Source organism: Ambystoma mexicanum, chromosome 7p (genome assembly GCF_040938575.1).
Source record: "Ambystoma mexicanum isolate Mex_15411 chromosome 7p, UKY_AmexF1_1, whole genome shotgun sequence".
Classification (NCBI taxonomy): Eukaryota; Metazoa; Chordata; class Amphibia; order Caudata; family Ambystomatidae; genus Ambystoma; species Ambystoma mexicanum.
In genome coordinates, this window is record NC_090939.1 from 168039340 (window position 1) to 168054987 (window position 15648).

At 45.1% G+C, this 15648-nt stretch overlaps 1 protein-coding gene across 2 annotated transcripts in view; it reads right to left on the reverse strand.

Moving 5' to 3' along the window:
* Positions 1–13700, reverse strand: part of ACP6 (acid phosphatase 6, lysophosphatidic) — a 222194-nt gene extending 208494 nt beyond the window's left edge. The window contains exons 1-2 of one of the 2 annotated variants that reach the window (XM_069635998.1): positions 13584–13700; positions 7255–7635 (exon numbers count right to left, since the gene is read on the reverse strand). In XM_069635998.1, coding sequence (XP_069492099.1) covers positions 7255–7548 — 294 coding nt within the window. In that variant the 5' untranslated portion in view covers positions 7549–7635; positions 13584–13700. Of the gene's footprint in view, positions 1–7254; positions 7636–13278; positions 13531–13583 lie in introns of those variants that run through there. The other variant, XM_069635999.1, reaches the window with a different exon arrangement.
* Between the last annotated feature and the right edge of the window lie 1948 nt (positions 13701–15648).

The window sequence follows — 15648 nt, forward strand, 5'->3', positions numbered from 1 at the left end:
CTTGAGGAGAACCATCTCTGGTTCCGGAAGCACCTCAAAACCTTTCTCTTTGCTTCTGCTTTTTCTCCTCCTCTCCTGACCTGTGTGTAACCAGAACTGCACTGGCTACCTGGACACCCCCGATCTCTGGCCATGTCCTCCCCCGCCAGCGTCACACACCTGCACTGCCCACCAGGCAACACCCGCAATTGGGGACTCTTACTGTATCGCTACAGTCTCCCTACCTGCCCTCGACACCTGTTGTCGGCACTTACCCATGCACTTGCTGGCCGTTACTAATTATTATAGTGTAACATGTACTGCACTGCCCCTGCCCCTGCCCCTTTGCATGCACTTGCACGATCTGAATGACACCTGGCCTAGTAGGATCGTTTGTCCATCCTCCCTTGCCTCGTCGCGCCTTGAAACACTTGTGTATAGGCGCGTTACAAACGCCATATCATACCATATCACAGAGGCATTATGTGTGTCAACACCTGGTAGAAAAAAAATATACCAAGTGGTTGGAAAGCAAGCTGAATGGTTATATTAAAAGTACCAAACACACATGTTTGAAGAAACTGCATGGAAGTACTGGTAGAAGAGTATACCAGGCAAAGCCAAGTGTGCAAGATAAACAATAGAGAATCTCAAGGAAGATCCATGCCCTTAAGCTTGTGATTTGTTATGTGGAAAAGAGCAGGACAGGAAAGTATACCAGGTGACCTACAAGTTTGGGACCTGCACCAAAATTATAATACAGCAAATAGGAAAATCGTATATGCCTTTGGATTTCGTACGGTTTTGAATGTGAAGAGAAACCTGGGGATGCTAGCCATTTCCTCAGAAACAGTGAACCCACCAAGTTATCCTCTTGTGTTACAAGGAACTTGGTTATTGTTTGTTTGAACTTTTTTATTTTGGAGAAAATGGAATCTGGGGGAAGGCAGCCATTCCCTGGAACAGTGAACATTGCCCACTTGGATCCTTTTGGTTGGATTTGAACATTTCTGCACTTGGAAACTCCTTTGCACCTTATAGTTGTGGTGTTTTGGTTGCGGTAGGCAAACTCCTCAAAGAATAGGGTTAGAGAGGCATTTTCCAACCCCTTTATTATTTAATAAATGTTTATAGCCTAAAGTCCTCTGTGTCCGCTTCTCATTCCCGACGTCTCACACCCAAAATTCCCCCGGAAAATTCCTTTGTGTCCCAGCACTCAGGGGCCCTGTAGAGGAGAAGTGATAAAGATGGTCCATAAAGATGATAACTAATCACTCTGACTATCACCTTTCTCTCGACGCCTATCCTGCTGTTCTCTGAATCGCTTACTATGTGCTTGCCTACTTGAACTGCCTTCCGGATGTATTGTGCTCACCCCAATACTATGCTACTTGATCATGTAATGTACACTGTACTGACTTAATTCTATGTTACTTGACCATTTATTTCACATTGTATATACCTGTATATTGTAGTATGTTTGAAGTTCTTGTATATTCCTTATGTATAACATGTACCTATGTACCCTGTAACCAAGTTGAACATATTCCTATCTTCTGCGCCCTGATGCCCCTGGGTATGGTGCACATTATAAATAAACAAAGAAGTCGCTCAATAAGAAAAAATAAAAGTGCAAATTGGCTATCGGACACCTAGCAACCAGAAAAATGTCATATCTGACTGCCAAGGACTCCTGCATGCCAACAAGCGGTCTTCAGTGTTGATATACTGAAGACCAAAAGGACAAAATCCAAATCCTGGTGACTTTTTCCAACCAACACATAGTTATCTTTTAGGACAAAGATAAGGATCCAAGTATGTTTTGTCAAGGCCAAATCTGTGGCATCACAAGTGGTTCATAAAATGAATAATCATTCTGTTATTTACACTAAAACCACAAGGACTGTGTACTCTAGTGGATGTCCGACCTAGATAAGATAGTCATATACAAAGTGCTTTATTGGAGGGACAGGACTAGAAACCGCAAGTGGCAAGCTCCTAGCCCGACACAGTCACTCGCCCCAAGGAATAAAATACCAGCTCTATCCCTGCATAAAGATCCAACTCCTACCCACCAAGAGCGATTTCTCATCGACCAATGGGTACAGGACATTTTGTGGCTTCAGAGGAGAGCTCCAATGAGAACTTCCAGGAACTACGACAGAACATAAAGGCAAGTTCCATGGTGTAGGTTAAGTGTATTCCTTTAAAAACCAAAAGGGGATGCCCAGGATGCATCTACCCAGAATCTACATATTCCGTCTAACCGTCACTATCTATTCAAACTGAAAAAAGAAAAGAAAATGCACCACACAGAACCTCAACATTCCAGTTCTGTAAAAAGCTGGCTGTTCGCACATTCCAAATTCAGTTATACTAGGCACAGAGTAGAATATCAATACCTATTTATCATTTTCAAAACAACATTCTGCAGTTCAAAGGTTATTACACTGGTAGCAAGAAGAGAGCATGGCGAGCCCGGTTCTTTTTGTTCCATTTAGATTCAGAAATGCGCTTGATTTGCAGACCACAATAAACGGTTTGCCTCCAAAAGAACAATGTGCCCTTCTTAACTCAAAATGCCATGCCCTCGAACTTCTGGGAAGATCGCTTGGGGCGATTTCAAACTTGCCCCATTTGCTTTCAAGTTTCATGGCCCAAAATGCCTTGGCCTAGTTTTAAACATGCAAAACAAAGGGGGGGTAGGGGAGGGCGGGGATCTGGGAGTCTCTCTACCAGCACGAACACAGCCCAGTGACCCGTTCTTAGGTGGATGGCCCCTGGGAGAGTCTCAACCAAGTCTTTAGCTCACGGTCCCTTTCACAGAGGAGAATTATCCCTGCACATCAGTCTTTGTCCTGCCCACGGCCAGTCCAGCACCGAAATGTTAGTCAATTCGTCTGAACAAGAGTACCAACAGCAACCCCATACACGTGTTTCAGCCTTGTTGGGCATCATCAGTGAGGTGGAGCTGTGCCTCTCTAAGAACAGTGAGCAAGGGGTCCACGTCTGGATTCCCCTGGTAACTTAGGGTGAGACCCAAAATCACTTAATATGCAAATCAAAGGGGTGGGGGGTCTGGGAGTCTCTCTACCAGCACAAAGACTGATATGAAGGGATATTTCTGATCTGTGAAAGGGACAGTGAGCTAAAGACGTGGTTGAGACTCTCCCAGGGGCCATCCACCCAAGAACAGGTCATTGGGCCATGTTCGTGCTGGTAGAGAGAGTCCCAGACCCCCCCCTTTGTTTTGCATACTCAGTTACTTTGGGCCTCACCCTAAGTTACTAGGCAAATCCAGACGTGGACCCCTTACTCGCTGTTCTTAGAGGGCACAGCTCCACCTCACTGATGGTGCCCAACAAGGCTGAAACACGTGTATGGGGTTGCTGTTAGTACTCTTGTTCAGAGAAGAATTACCTAATATTTCGGTGCTGGACTGCCCATGTGGGCGGGACAAAGACTGATATGAAGGGATATTTCTTCGCTGTGAAAGGGACAGTGGGCTAAAGACTTGGTTGAGACTCTCCCAGGGGCCATCCACCCAAAAACAGGTCATTGGGCCGGTGGTCAGTCAAAATATCGAAAAATAATATCCAACAATAAGGTCGAAAAAAAAGACCGGAAAAAAAAGTCGAATTATATATTTATTTTGGGGTCCGGGATTAAAAAAGGTAAAAAAAAAAAACACAACCCATTTCGAATAAAAAAACGTCATAAAAAAAATGCGACTTTTTTTCGAGATTTTTTTTTCTTCTCGAGATTATGACCATAAACCCATTGGGCCGTGTTCGTGCTGGTAGAGAGACTCCCAGACCCCCCTTTGTTTTGCTAGTTTAAAACATAACAGCAGCCAGGTGATGCATCAGCGAGACCACTGCAGGTTAGTACTTTCATTTCGCCGTTTTCAGGAAATGTAGGTGCATGTTTCAGTGCGAACCACCGTACAAAGGATCAAAACCAAGAGGCATTAAGGACCTAAAAAGAATGCCATTTAAATGGCTGGTCATTGAGGAGTTTCAAAACTGAAATCAGAGGCAATATAGTTAATGAAATGCAAGATTACTTACAGAGTGAATGAATCAATAATAGAAAACTGCAATGCAGAATGACTACCTATAAAGTCGGTGAATGCAATTTGCAATTAGATCATGGGCCTACTTGATAACAACTAGGATTGATCAGCACCGTGAAGTTGTGCAATGCACTAACAAAACTAGTTCAAAATGTTGAACTACATACACACCCTGTAATCCAAATCAAAGGTTTAAATGCACACCTAAATTACCCGACAGGTGTCTAGAAAAAGGTATCAATTCACACAAGGCATCAAGTCAAATGTATAGCATCTAACACACTGCCTCTGACCCCCCCCCTCGTTTGGTCAATTTCTCGGTTTATGTGAAACTCATACGTTAACTTTCTCAACCGTCCAGTTTAGTCAGCGTACAGAAGAAAACCGGGGGGCAGGGGGAGGGAACAGGAAACAAAGTATCTGCTTTACAAAAGATCCAGCCACTCAAAGAGTTTGGAGTGGCAGCATTTGTATTCCTACTTGTTGTCCTGTGGGGTTGAGAGTCAAAATAAAAAAATATATATTTTTTTAAATCTAATCCATACTGCTTTACACCAGGATGCATTTTGTCCTTAAATGGTTATGTCGATACGAGGTAGTTATATTATATGTCCTTACTGTGCGTTAGGGAGAATTTTAAAAAATGTGCTAATTCCCTCCACCTTAGAGACCCCCAGCAACTTTGCTGGATTTTGAGGACTTGATTTTTTTTACCTGGAGAGGGTGCGACTCTTTTTCCCCCCATTCTCTCTCATGTATTTTAATGCGATTTTATACTTTTTTGGTTACGGAGCCTAACCAACTCCATAGGCATCATCTTTTACAATTGTGTCACAAAGCACCTTCAGAAGTGCAGTACCACAAGGAAGTCTTCCAGATTTCCCAAGGTTTAAATACCTTTTCTGGGATCAACTACTGTTTCCCAGGGCAGTAAAGTGAAATTGACTTTACTTCGCATTGTACTTTCTAGACCCAGCATGCCCCATCTTACTTGCAGGGGTAGGGCTGCAGGGGTTACTTAGTATCCAGTATTACTTTTTATCCCCCCCCCCCCCATGTCTAAATGCTCATGTAACATTTTTTATGTTACTCTTTCCTCAAAGGACTGGTTGGTGGCAGTGGTTTTGTTTTGAACTACCTAGGTTTGCTTTTACCGCGACCGTCTACGGCTCCGGTAAAGAAGACACGGAAACCATCTTTTTCAAAATGGCGTCCAGCCATCTTTGTTAAAATGGTGTCTGGTCTTTTTTGCCAGGTCTTTGTTGGAAGGTCCTTCTTGAGAGTTTCTCTGCACGCCAAACCAGGTTTGGTCGCTTTGTTCATTTTGCCTTAGGCAGGGTTTCTGAGAGAAACCCTCCTCTGGCGCCCGAGTGTCTGGGGTAGGCAGGAAGTGAGGGAGGTGCCCGAAACTCCTGGTGCTTAGTCTCCTAGGAGACCCAAATACACTTGCGGTGATTGGTTGGCTGACTGTCCGGCAAGGACAGCCACCCTGCTGGGTGAGCGACAGCTAGGCTGGAATTAATGGGAGAGAACTGAATAGAAGGTGAGTCTTTTGGCTTGGAAGGCAGAGTCGACCACTGGACGAAGGAACCAAAGAAGAGCTTAAAGAGGACAGCTGCTGCAACTCCTGGACCGTTAGTTTGCCCGGTGAAGCCCTGCTGCAGGTCCGAATCGCCAAGTTTGCATCGACAGAGAAGCCCTTCAAGGACGACTGCTCCCTTTGAGTTGGTGGGACCAATCAAATCCCAAGTAAGCCACCTGGACCCCCATCTCGGAGCTGGTTGAATTTCCTCAGAGGTGCTGCAGGAAACTGTAGAGTCAGGGAGAGGGACACCAGATTGTGTGCGTTGCTTGTAAGCTGGCATAAAGCTTTTGGAAGATCCTCCGGACTCCCACGAAGCAGTACTGACCAAGCTTGACCACTCTCAGTTGAGTGCGGGACCTCAGATGTGAAGAAAGTCCCCCTTGACGGCCAGGAACCGCGCTTTTTGCTATTTGCTGTACCGCAAGGAGCTGAACCACGAAACAGCCACTGAAAGTAAAGTTTGCCGGTTACCAGTCTTGCCAGTGCAGGAGTCCGCCCACCCCCCGGAACCTCCGCCAGCCCCCCCACCCCCAATCCTACCCCTCTTGTCCCCACGACTGAGGCCCAGGAACAGTGAGATCTGCAGAGCTGCACAGGAACAGAAGTCTTCAGCTGCATCCTTTCTTCTTTACTAAGGTACTGTGAAATAAGCCTAAGAGAACGTACCTCTTACTGTAGAAGTGCTTGTAACTTCCACAAGTCACAAGCCTAATCAGCTTGTGGCCCTACATTTGATTCTTCTTTTTGCTTCCCTGAAGTGCTACATCCTATACAAAGACTTTTGCCTATTGACTTTGGCTTAGCCTACTGAATGACTCTTCTCTAGCTATCTGAAAGTATTTGCCCCGCTTAAGAAATTGATGATCTCTTGTGTTCTAATAACCTTTGCCTTTTAGCAACTTTTTAAGAGTGATGTGAATACCAACAGTAAGATATTAATGTCCCCAGCACCATTCTTACTGAAGTCACCTGCTGGTGTAGGTTGTGTCTGTGGGCCATCCCAAAAGGGTCTTGTCTGATTCAGAAACTCAGTGTACAGTAGTGAAGTGTATTCGATTGCTACATAAATATTGCTGCCTTCTAAAGAAGACTTTATAACTGACTGATAAATTAATAATTGCAAGAAACCTTGAGTGTAAGAGTTTATTTGAATACCTATAACTGTGAATCTTTGTGTAACTCCACTACTGCTCACATTTCCCCTCTTGAGATCAGCCTGGCTGCTCAACACACTACCAGAACTGTGTAGTACAAGCTGATCCGCCTATACCTGTAGTCATAGTTGCTTGTAACGTTCCCAGAGGGTACGGCATTCAAACTTTGCCTAACACTGTGTCACTGTGCTGGTAACACTAATCCTCACATATCCATGGAGCAGTCCGTTTGATGGTTCCTATGCCTCACTGGATGGCTTTTTTTTGTTTGGATTATTTGTACCGTCATTTATCATCTACATGTTATTTTTCTGGAGTAAAAGCAGCATGAACACAACTTACCTGCAGGTGTGGATGAGACAAATTTAATGGGAAGAATGGATGGAATTAAAAAAAAAGTTCCCATCGTAAAGGAGGAAAACAAATAGAAATGGGACATCACAACAGGGAGCAACCCTTACCTGCTCTTTGTGTGGCATAGGTTTTAGCGGCGTCCTTGCTCCATGTCGAAACATAACTTGGACCAATTGAAGTTCATGGTCTCGACTGCTGCAGGCACCATCTCTCCTGCGATGTGTGCCTTCCCTCCTGTGAGGTGCGTCATCTCTCTGGTGATGTGCGTCATCTCTCCTGTGACTAGAGCCCTCTCTTCTGTGCTCTGTGCCATCTCTCCTCTCATCAGCATAGACCATCCTCTTTCTGTGCATGCAGTAAAACATGGTGCCCAGGAGTCCAACTCGAGTCCAAATACTCATTGTGCATCAGGGTTTGTGTTATCACGACGAGTCTGCTTGGCGCCCAACAGGTGTGGGAAAAAGTGGGGCACAATCGGGACTGGATCACTAGAAGAGATTTACAAAAGCATTAGTGCAACCCAAGAAAACGGACACATTCATCCATATGGCTAGTAACTTCAAATCAAGGCTATGGTCGAGGGAAAAACAGGCATGGGGGCTGGGGGGTTAGGGAGAATAAAATTGCTCCACCCTGAGGTTTTATCAACACAAAAGGAAGATGAGCAGAGAGGTAGATCGAGAAAACATGTTAATCTGCAGACATACACATAGGTGTGGATGTATGTAATAAGAAAAAGAAAAAATTTGCTTTTAACACACCTGAGTTTGAAAGAAGGTGGCAGAGGGCTAGGCACATTTCCCTTTCAGATGCACGATATGCAGGGGGCGAGGGGGTGGAGGGAGAAGACACAATAAGCCTTTGACAGGGGGGAAATGTGCACGCCATTGACTAGAGATAATAGACACTTGGCGAGTGAGAAATGGTGTGCCGTCAGTATATATATATATATATATATATATATATATATATATATATTTGAAGTGGCAAGCGACTTTTATATGACTATCTTGCAACTATTTTGCACCCTGCCTTTGCCATTAATAACATGAGCAAATCGAGATTTCTCTCAGCAGTAATGTGCATAACTAGGGTTACAGACAGCCATTTCAAGAATTTAATACGAGAGTGGCGAAAAGAAGTGAGAAACAAACTATCTGCAAAGGTGTTATTTGGCAACTTTGATTCAAAAGATCCATACAAACCGTAAATCTTTGAAATGAAAACCATGGTCCTATGCAAAAAATACAAAATATTAATCTGAGCGCACACAAATTGCATTAAAAAATGAAATCATTTGCATATATCTGCCTACACACGACACTGATCCACTTCTCCTAAAAGAAGCTGTGGTTCTCTCTCTCCAGAAGAAATCTAGCCAACATGGATCCTGCCAGCTGCCGGCCCATCTCAATCCTCCACTATCCAGATGCGGTACTTGAGCGGGCTGCATGCAAACCAATTTTAGTTTCATAATCAAAGTAGCGCCAACCTTTGGTTCCATCAGATAGGCGTTTTACCAAGCACATTGTTACTGCGTACAAAGATGTCAGCGTTTTGATCATCCTGGACCTATCACCCGTCTCGGATACTTTCAACTACCAGAAAGTACTGGAATGCCCTCAACCCCTAACCACCATCCAGGACCCTGCTCTTCCTTGGCCAACCCTTTCCCTAAAAATTTTTTTAAAAATACAAATAAAAATAAAACGGAGGGATCATGCACTCCCAACTCTTCTCTGCCATTCCCCAACCACCATTGACAGTCTGCGCCGGTCATGCCACAAAACGGTCTCCTCTCCTCATTTGTAACCACCCTTCCGCAGTGCAATGCATGCTGTGGGTCATCCAGAATGGAGCACAACCGTGTATATCATGTACAAGTTGACTTCTTGGTGACTTGTATCCTGGGACCCCCGTTGGTGGCTGGCACACGGCTGCCTGGGCAAAGACACTAAAGAGGAAATGGGGATGATTTGTAATTGTACATTTGTAAAGCGCTTATACACAAGTGTAGTGTTTCAAAGCAGGAAGGGAACAAGGGAATACAGTAGTCATTCTTAGGCCTTGAAGTTTCCGAATGATCTAGCAAAATTCACTAGCATACTAGGCCTGAGGTACTTCTACTTGTGAAAGTGCATGACAGGAGAAAAGGAGAAGGTGGGGGCGGGGGAAGGAAAGAGCAAGCAATCAAACTGCCGTACAAGGCCGAACGACTTGTCAGATAATGCAAGTGCATGAAAAAGAGTGGGGAGCGAGAAGAGGGGCGGAGGAGAGGGGAAAAGGACATACAGAACCATAAAATACTGTACTAGGCCTGGTGACATTCAGATTGATGATTTGTCATCTCTAATGCACCTATGCACAAGTGTTTCAGGTGCAACCAAGCGAGGTAGGGGAGACAAAGGGAGAACAGCACAACGATCTTGCTAGGCCTAGTGCATTGAATCATGTGTGCAGGCAGGAGGTGCGAGGGAGGGGCATAAGGGGAGCAAGTGCAGCCAGTCCATCATGGGCCTGGATTAAGTACAGAGAGGTTGCTCCTCTCATGGAACGTATTCAGAGTGCAGTAGTGCCAGGCAGAGTGCGGAGGCCCAGAGGCAAGTGTAGGACTGGCGGGGGAGCCTGGGACCTGCAAGGCTCTGGAGGTGCACCAGGCGACTAGTCAGCAAAACTGAGAAGAGTTGGGGAGGATGAAAGCAGAAGGAAGCAGGAAAGAAGAGAAAAGAGAAAGACCTTGAGGAGTTTCCGGAACTTGGGGCAGTCCAGCTCGCGACAGAGAGAGGCGGAAAGGCTGTTCCAGAGGGAGGCACATGCAGAGGATAAAGAGCTAACCCCAAATCTCTGTTTGGAGAAACAGCTCACCCGCAGAGAGTTGGAGGAGGTAGAGTGCAGGGCTCTATAAGGAGAGTATTTAGGAAGAGAGCATTGTAGATAGTCCAGACCCTGGCACCAGAAAGCCTTGTTGACTATGCAGAGGGACTTGAACTTGATCCTTGCAGCCACGGGAGCCAGTGGAGGGATTTCAGCGCCAGAGAGATGCAGTCCCTGGGCTTGAGGCCAAGGAGAAGTCTGACGGTTCTGTTCTGGGTGCGTTGAAGAGGTCAGAGAGTAGAAGTAGGACGATTGAGAAAGACTGTTGCAGTAGTTCAGTCTACAGAGAACCAGTGCTCTGGAGATGGTGAGCCTCGGGGGGAGGGGGGATTGATAAAAGGTAGAATACCTCTGAGGAGGTGCAGATGTGAGAAGAGAAGGAGAGTGGAGTCCAAGATGACCCCCAGATGTTTTGCCTCACTGGTGGGTGAGGGCGCAGGACCAAGGGAGGCCAGCCAGAGTGAAAGCGGGAGCAGGGGGTCCCAATGAGGACGATCTCTGGATACTGGCATTAAGGCAGAGATCGTTAGCAGCACACTGGGACTGGATTGTGGCTAGACATTCAGGGATGAGCGAGGAGGAAGAGGCCGAGGGTAGCCTGAAAGAGAGCCATGTGTCAAAGTTGGAAGTGAAGGCAGAGATCCTGTGGGCCAAAGGGGCCATGTAGACATTAAAGAACCAGGGGGGATAGATTAGATCCGGGGGAACACCACAAGTAGAGAGTGATAGCAGAGAGAAAGGACCCAAATTCCACATGGGAAGGACGATCAGAAAGAAAGGACGCTAGCCACGCCAGGGCCTGCTCTGTGGTGCCCAGGGTATCATGCAGACAGGAGATCAGGATGCTGTGGTTTACCATATCGAAAGCAGAAGAGAGGTCAAGAAGGATGAGGACAGAGGAGAGTCAAGATTTGAGAGCAGGTCTTCACCGGTGTTCAGAAGAGCAGTTTGCATGCTTCTGGATGCTCTAAAGCCAGACTGTTTGTCATGGAGACAGCCAACAAATTCAGTGTGGAGGTTAAGCGGAGAGATAGCCAACTTCTCCAAGAGTTTGCCAAGGACAGGAGCGATAGAGATCAGGCAATATTGCCGGAATGTAAGGATCAGCAGAGGGATGATAAGGAATGTGAGGGAAGCATGATGTTGCATTCTGTGTGAAACAGACTCTAGCTGATGACATATTGCGTTGCATTTTCTTTCACTCTGAACAATTTTAAAACCCATTTTCTTTCACTGGGAAAACAGTTGTCAAAATGTACACACTTGGTTGATTTTTATTGTAATAAGGATGGGTAAAATAAATAAAAACTATAGTCCTACTTTTGCTTGCCACGTTCCTTAAACTATTTAAATAATGTCAGGTTATATGTACTTTTAAAATGCATTGCTATAAAATGATTTAATCTTTTCAAACGCAAACCTTAATAAATAATTCTATTAACTACAGATGAAAAGATGTGCGTCCGAGCGCTTACAACGCCTACTGTGCTCGAATTCTATTTTCACCACTTAAGGAGAAGAGCGTGTGATCCTGAGCAAATCATTTATTCTCACTGTACAGTGCCTGCAAACATTCAGAATCCACCCTAGTAATGGGCCGCAGCTTAGGGGCAATTTTCCAATGTCCTAGAGTGGTAAATGAAGAGTAATAACCATGTGTAAAAGATGCACACTTGTTTTTGACCTACTTTATCACTACAGGGGATTTTGTAAGTTTTGACAGGTTTGAGTCGGCACAAGAACAAAAAAAATCGTATATGCCCACCACTCAATATACACCTTTCAAAAACGAATGCATATCCGTCAGCATCTTGTATTTGAAGGATTTCTCCATTAATTTAATACACGAGAACAAAAAATAAAAACTTCCAACAACAAAAAAAACTTAAGGGAGCCTTGACTGAATGAATTATGAATATTACAAAATATCAGAATCGGATTCTGACGATGGCAGATCTGCATTAAATTCTTAAAACTTCTGCCCGCTTTAAGCAACTAATAATAGCCGATTCCTTCGGAATTAGTCGAAATGCCTCATGCCAAGCACATAGCAGGAAACACACTGCAGACACCTACCTACACAACAGTCCACATTGTACCTTTAGCTCCTACATCCTGAACATAATTCCTCATGCCAAGTACATAGTAGGAAACACACTGCAGCCACCTACCTACACAACAGTCCACATTGTACCTTTAGCTCCTACATCCTGAACATAATTCCTCATGCCAAGTACATAGCAGGAAACACACACTGTACCTTTAGCTCCTACATCCTGAACATAATTCCTCGTGCAAAGTACGTAGCAGGAAACAAACACACTGTACCTTTAGCTCCTACATCTTGAACATAATTCCTCATGCCAAGTACATAGCAGGAAACACACTGCAGCCACCTACCTACACAACAGTCCACAGTGTACCTTTAGCTCCTACATCCTGAACAAAAACGATATAGACTAATCTTCAAAATGGAAGCCTTATTGCGCTACTCGCTCTAATTGGAAACACATATGTGCCAAGTTAACGGAGCAGTATAGGCTCTTTCAGTTGGAGATATGTCAACAGACTGAACATTCACGTATGACAAATGCTATGCATATAACAAAATAACTGTGCAAGTAATTGCTATGCTGCTCTTTTTAAGGGGCTGACCGCGCAGCCTGGAACTCAGTTTGCATCTGTCTTTTGTCCTGCTCTTGACAGCCCAAAACGGGAGCAGCTCCGCGGTCCCCGTCTCTCAGCAGGGATATTTGGGGGGTAGGGTGAGAAGACACTGCCCCTTCTTGACAGCTCCAAAGGGGAGCAGCTCCACGGTCCCCGTCTCTTACTAGGGATATTTGGGGGGTAGGGTGAGAAGACACTGCCCCTTCTTGACAGCTCCAAAGGGGAGCAGCTCCACGGTCCCCGTCTCTTACTAGGGATATTTGGGGGGGTAGGGTGAGAAGCAGTGGCGTCGCCAGGAATCAAATTTAGGAGGGGCACAGAGGGGGCAAAGACGAAAGTAGGGGGGGCACAGACAAAAGTAGGGGGAGAATATGGTCACTGCTCGTCTTAGGTAGGGGGCATATGGGGGGGGGCACAGGGTTTCACAGGGGGGGGGCACGCCCCCCCAGGCCCTACCCTAGCGCCACTGAGAAGACACTGCCCCTTCATCACTAGGGGGGAAGGGGGTTGGGCACCCTTTCACACTGTGTGGAAAAAGGTTACGCACAATTAACTTTAAGAGGGCAGAATGAGTTCCAGGCGCCACCTACCTACAGGGCACTGCGAGAACTCGACTTTGGCCAGGGGAATGTCTTTCGAACAGGATAAGGACACACATGGAGATGTGCAAACAAAGGGCGGGACTTGTGCCGCAGCTGCATACAATACAGACAATTAAACAGAGGCTCGGCGAAGGGACGTGCAATAAATGCGCAACCCGCAACGCAGAGCGCAAAATATTAAAATAACCCCCTTCTCCCCCAAAAGCGCACCCTGAAAGCAACACCCCGATCATCAACTGTTCGTAGTTGGAGAAAATGTGGGCATAAGAAGGAGCCATCCCCCCAACACTTACTGGGTTCTTCTTTTAGATTGCCCTAGCGCAAGAAGTTATTTCACTCCGTATTGCGGTCTACCTTGTCGAGGTAGATACACTAAATTCAAGTTAAGACATAGAAGAAGGACTCATTTTGAGAAATGGGCAAATCCGACAGTAATGTAAGGAAAACCCGACGGCCATCTTGGAAAGGCAACAAAACCGCATATGTCCTCACTTTTTGTTCGTTCTAGTGTCCTTCTATTAATGTGGCTCTTGGGGCACCGCACAGAGTTCTAATAAATGTGACACTATCATAAAATAAATATTAAACACACTTTAGAACTCCGTGGGACACCGCCAACTCCCATTGGTCCAATGTGCAAAATCTTCTCATTGGCCAATGCTTAGGATAAGAGCGTGTCTAGCGCAGGATAGGCGTCAGAACTGAAATTGGAAAAAGGGATTGGAAAGGTCTTCGTGTAGATCAGTGGTCTTCAAACTGTGGGGCCAATCCCCTAGGGGACTGGTGGCAAGCCTTTATTTGTTTTCACCCGCCTTTGCGACACAAATGGTTGAGAGCTATGCACAGGACACTGCTTACAGAGATCGATATCACAGAATCACAACCTATCTACTTTCCGCTTATAAGGTTACATGTTTTCAGAATTTGCAAGACAGTAAATGTTAAAGCTATTTCATGTCCTGAGATCATTCTATCCCATAGGTGCTCTGCAATAATACCCTCCTCACAATCCACACATTTCCTAAGAAGAACCAACTACATTCCAAATTCCCTTGCATACCATTAAAAGATGTCTTAATGATTGGTTGGACGGAATGTCACACATTTTGCAAAGTTTGCTACCTTTATCTCCTTGATTACGCTTAGCCAGCACTTCCCCTGCATAAAGTGATCTGGAAATTTCACCAAGTATCGTGGGAGACAACCCCATTTTTTATCGACCGCTAAGAAAGGATTTGGTGGATTTGATTGCCTCACTTTTGCAATCGTCTCCATCCAATCAAATATTTCCACTTCTCTTTTTACTTTCTGAGGATTTGTGATTAGTGTTTGTATATTTAGGTTAACTTTTCCTAAAATTTCCTTCACTTTTTTTTTCCAATTTAACCAGGATTTTGGATCTTGCGTTTTCTAGATGTACTTTGATATCCCCATATAGTGAGCAAGTCCGTCCGGTGATGATCTCCCGCGAGATCAGTTTCCAATCTTCTATACAGCAGAGTGATTTTAGGCCTAGCTCAAATCTCAGGTACCAGGATTGAGTACACATTGGAAGGCCAAGTGCCTTCTTCCATAAACGGCCTTCCATTTTGCTCCACCTTGCTTGCGAGAGGTCCGGCTTGGCCTCTAGGCCAAACAGGATCACTGAAACCACTTTTGCCATATAGAATTTAATTGGAGGCAGAATGTAAAATGTACACTATTTAGTGTTTAGTTTTATCATCTGAGGAATGGCCTGTGAGATTTTCCCTAGTATATCAGACTCCACTTTGGTAAAGGCTGGGGAAGCATATATTTTATAGCCTAAGTAGGTTAGTTCTTCTACCGTTGGGATAGTTTGACCACCAAGAACCCAGTTTGAATAATGAATATTTTTCTGTGGGCGTTTGAAGACTACAACTTTGACTTAGAGGGGTTTATGGAGAGCCTATTTAGATTGGAATTTTCTTGCAGTTTAGTCAGCAGATGCTGTAGTCCTATCACCGTTTTGTCCATTAGGACAATGTCATCTTCATAGGCCAGCCAATGGATCTTTTTTCCATTTAACTCTGGACTGGCCAATGCAGATGATTCCAGGAAATTGCCCATGTCTGGCGGAAATAGGTTGGCGAGTCTTTCCCAAAGAGAGTATGTTGACAAATGTTTTGTTTTTGTTTGTAGTATTACATTCTGTTGGCAGTGTTGCTCTCTGCCCATACCTGCTTAAGTTTGAAAATCAAAAACCCTGTGATTTACACCCCAACCACAGCCACACAAGACTCCACCCATTTGCACACGGCTCCGCCCACAGTTTTTGCCCAGTTTGCCTTATGTTTTAGTCGCCCTTCAATTTATGGCGACTAAAACATAAGGCAAACT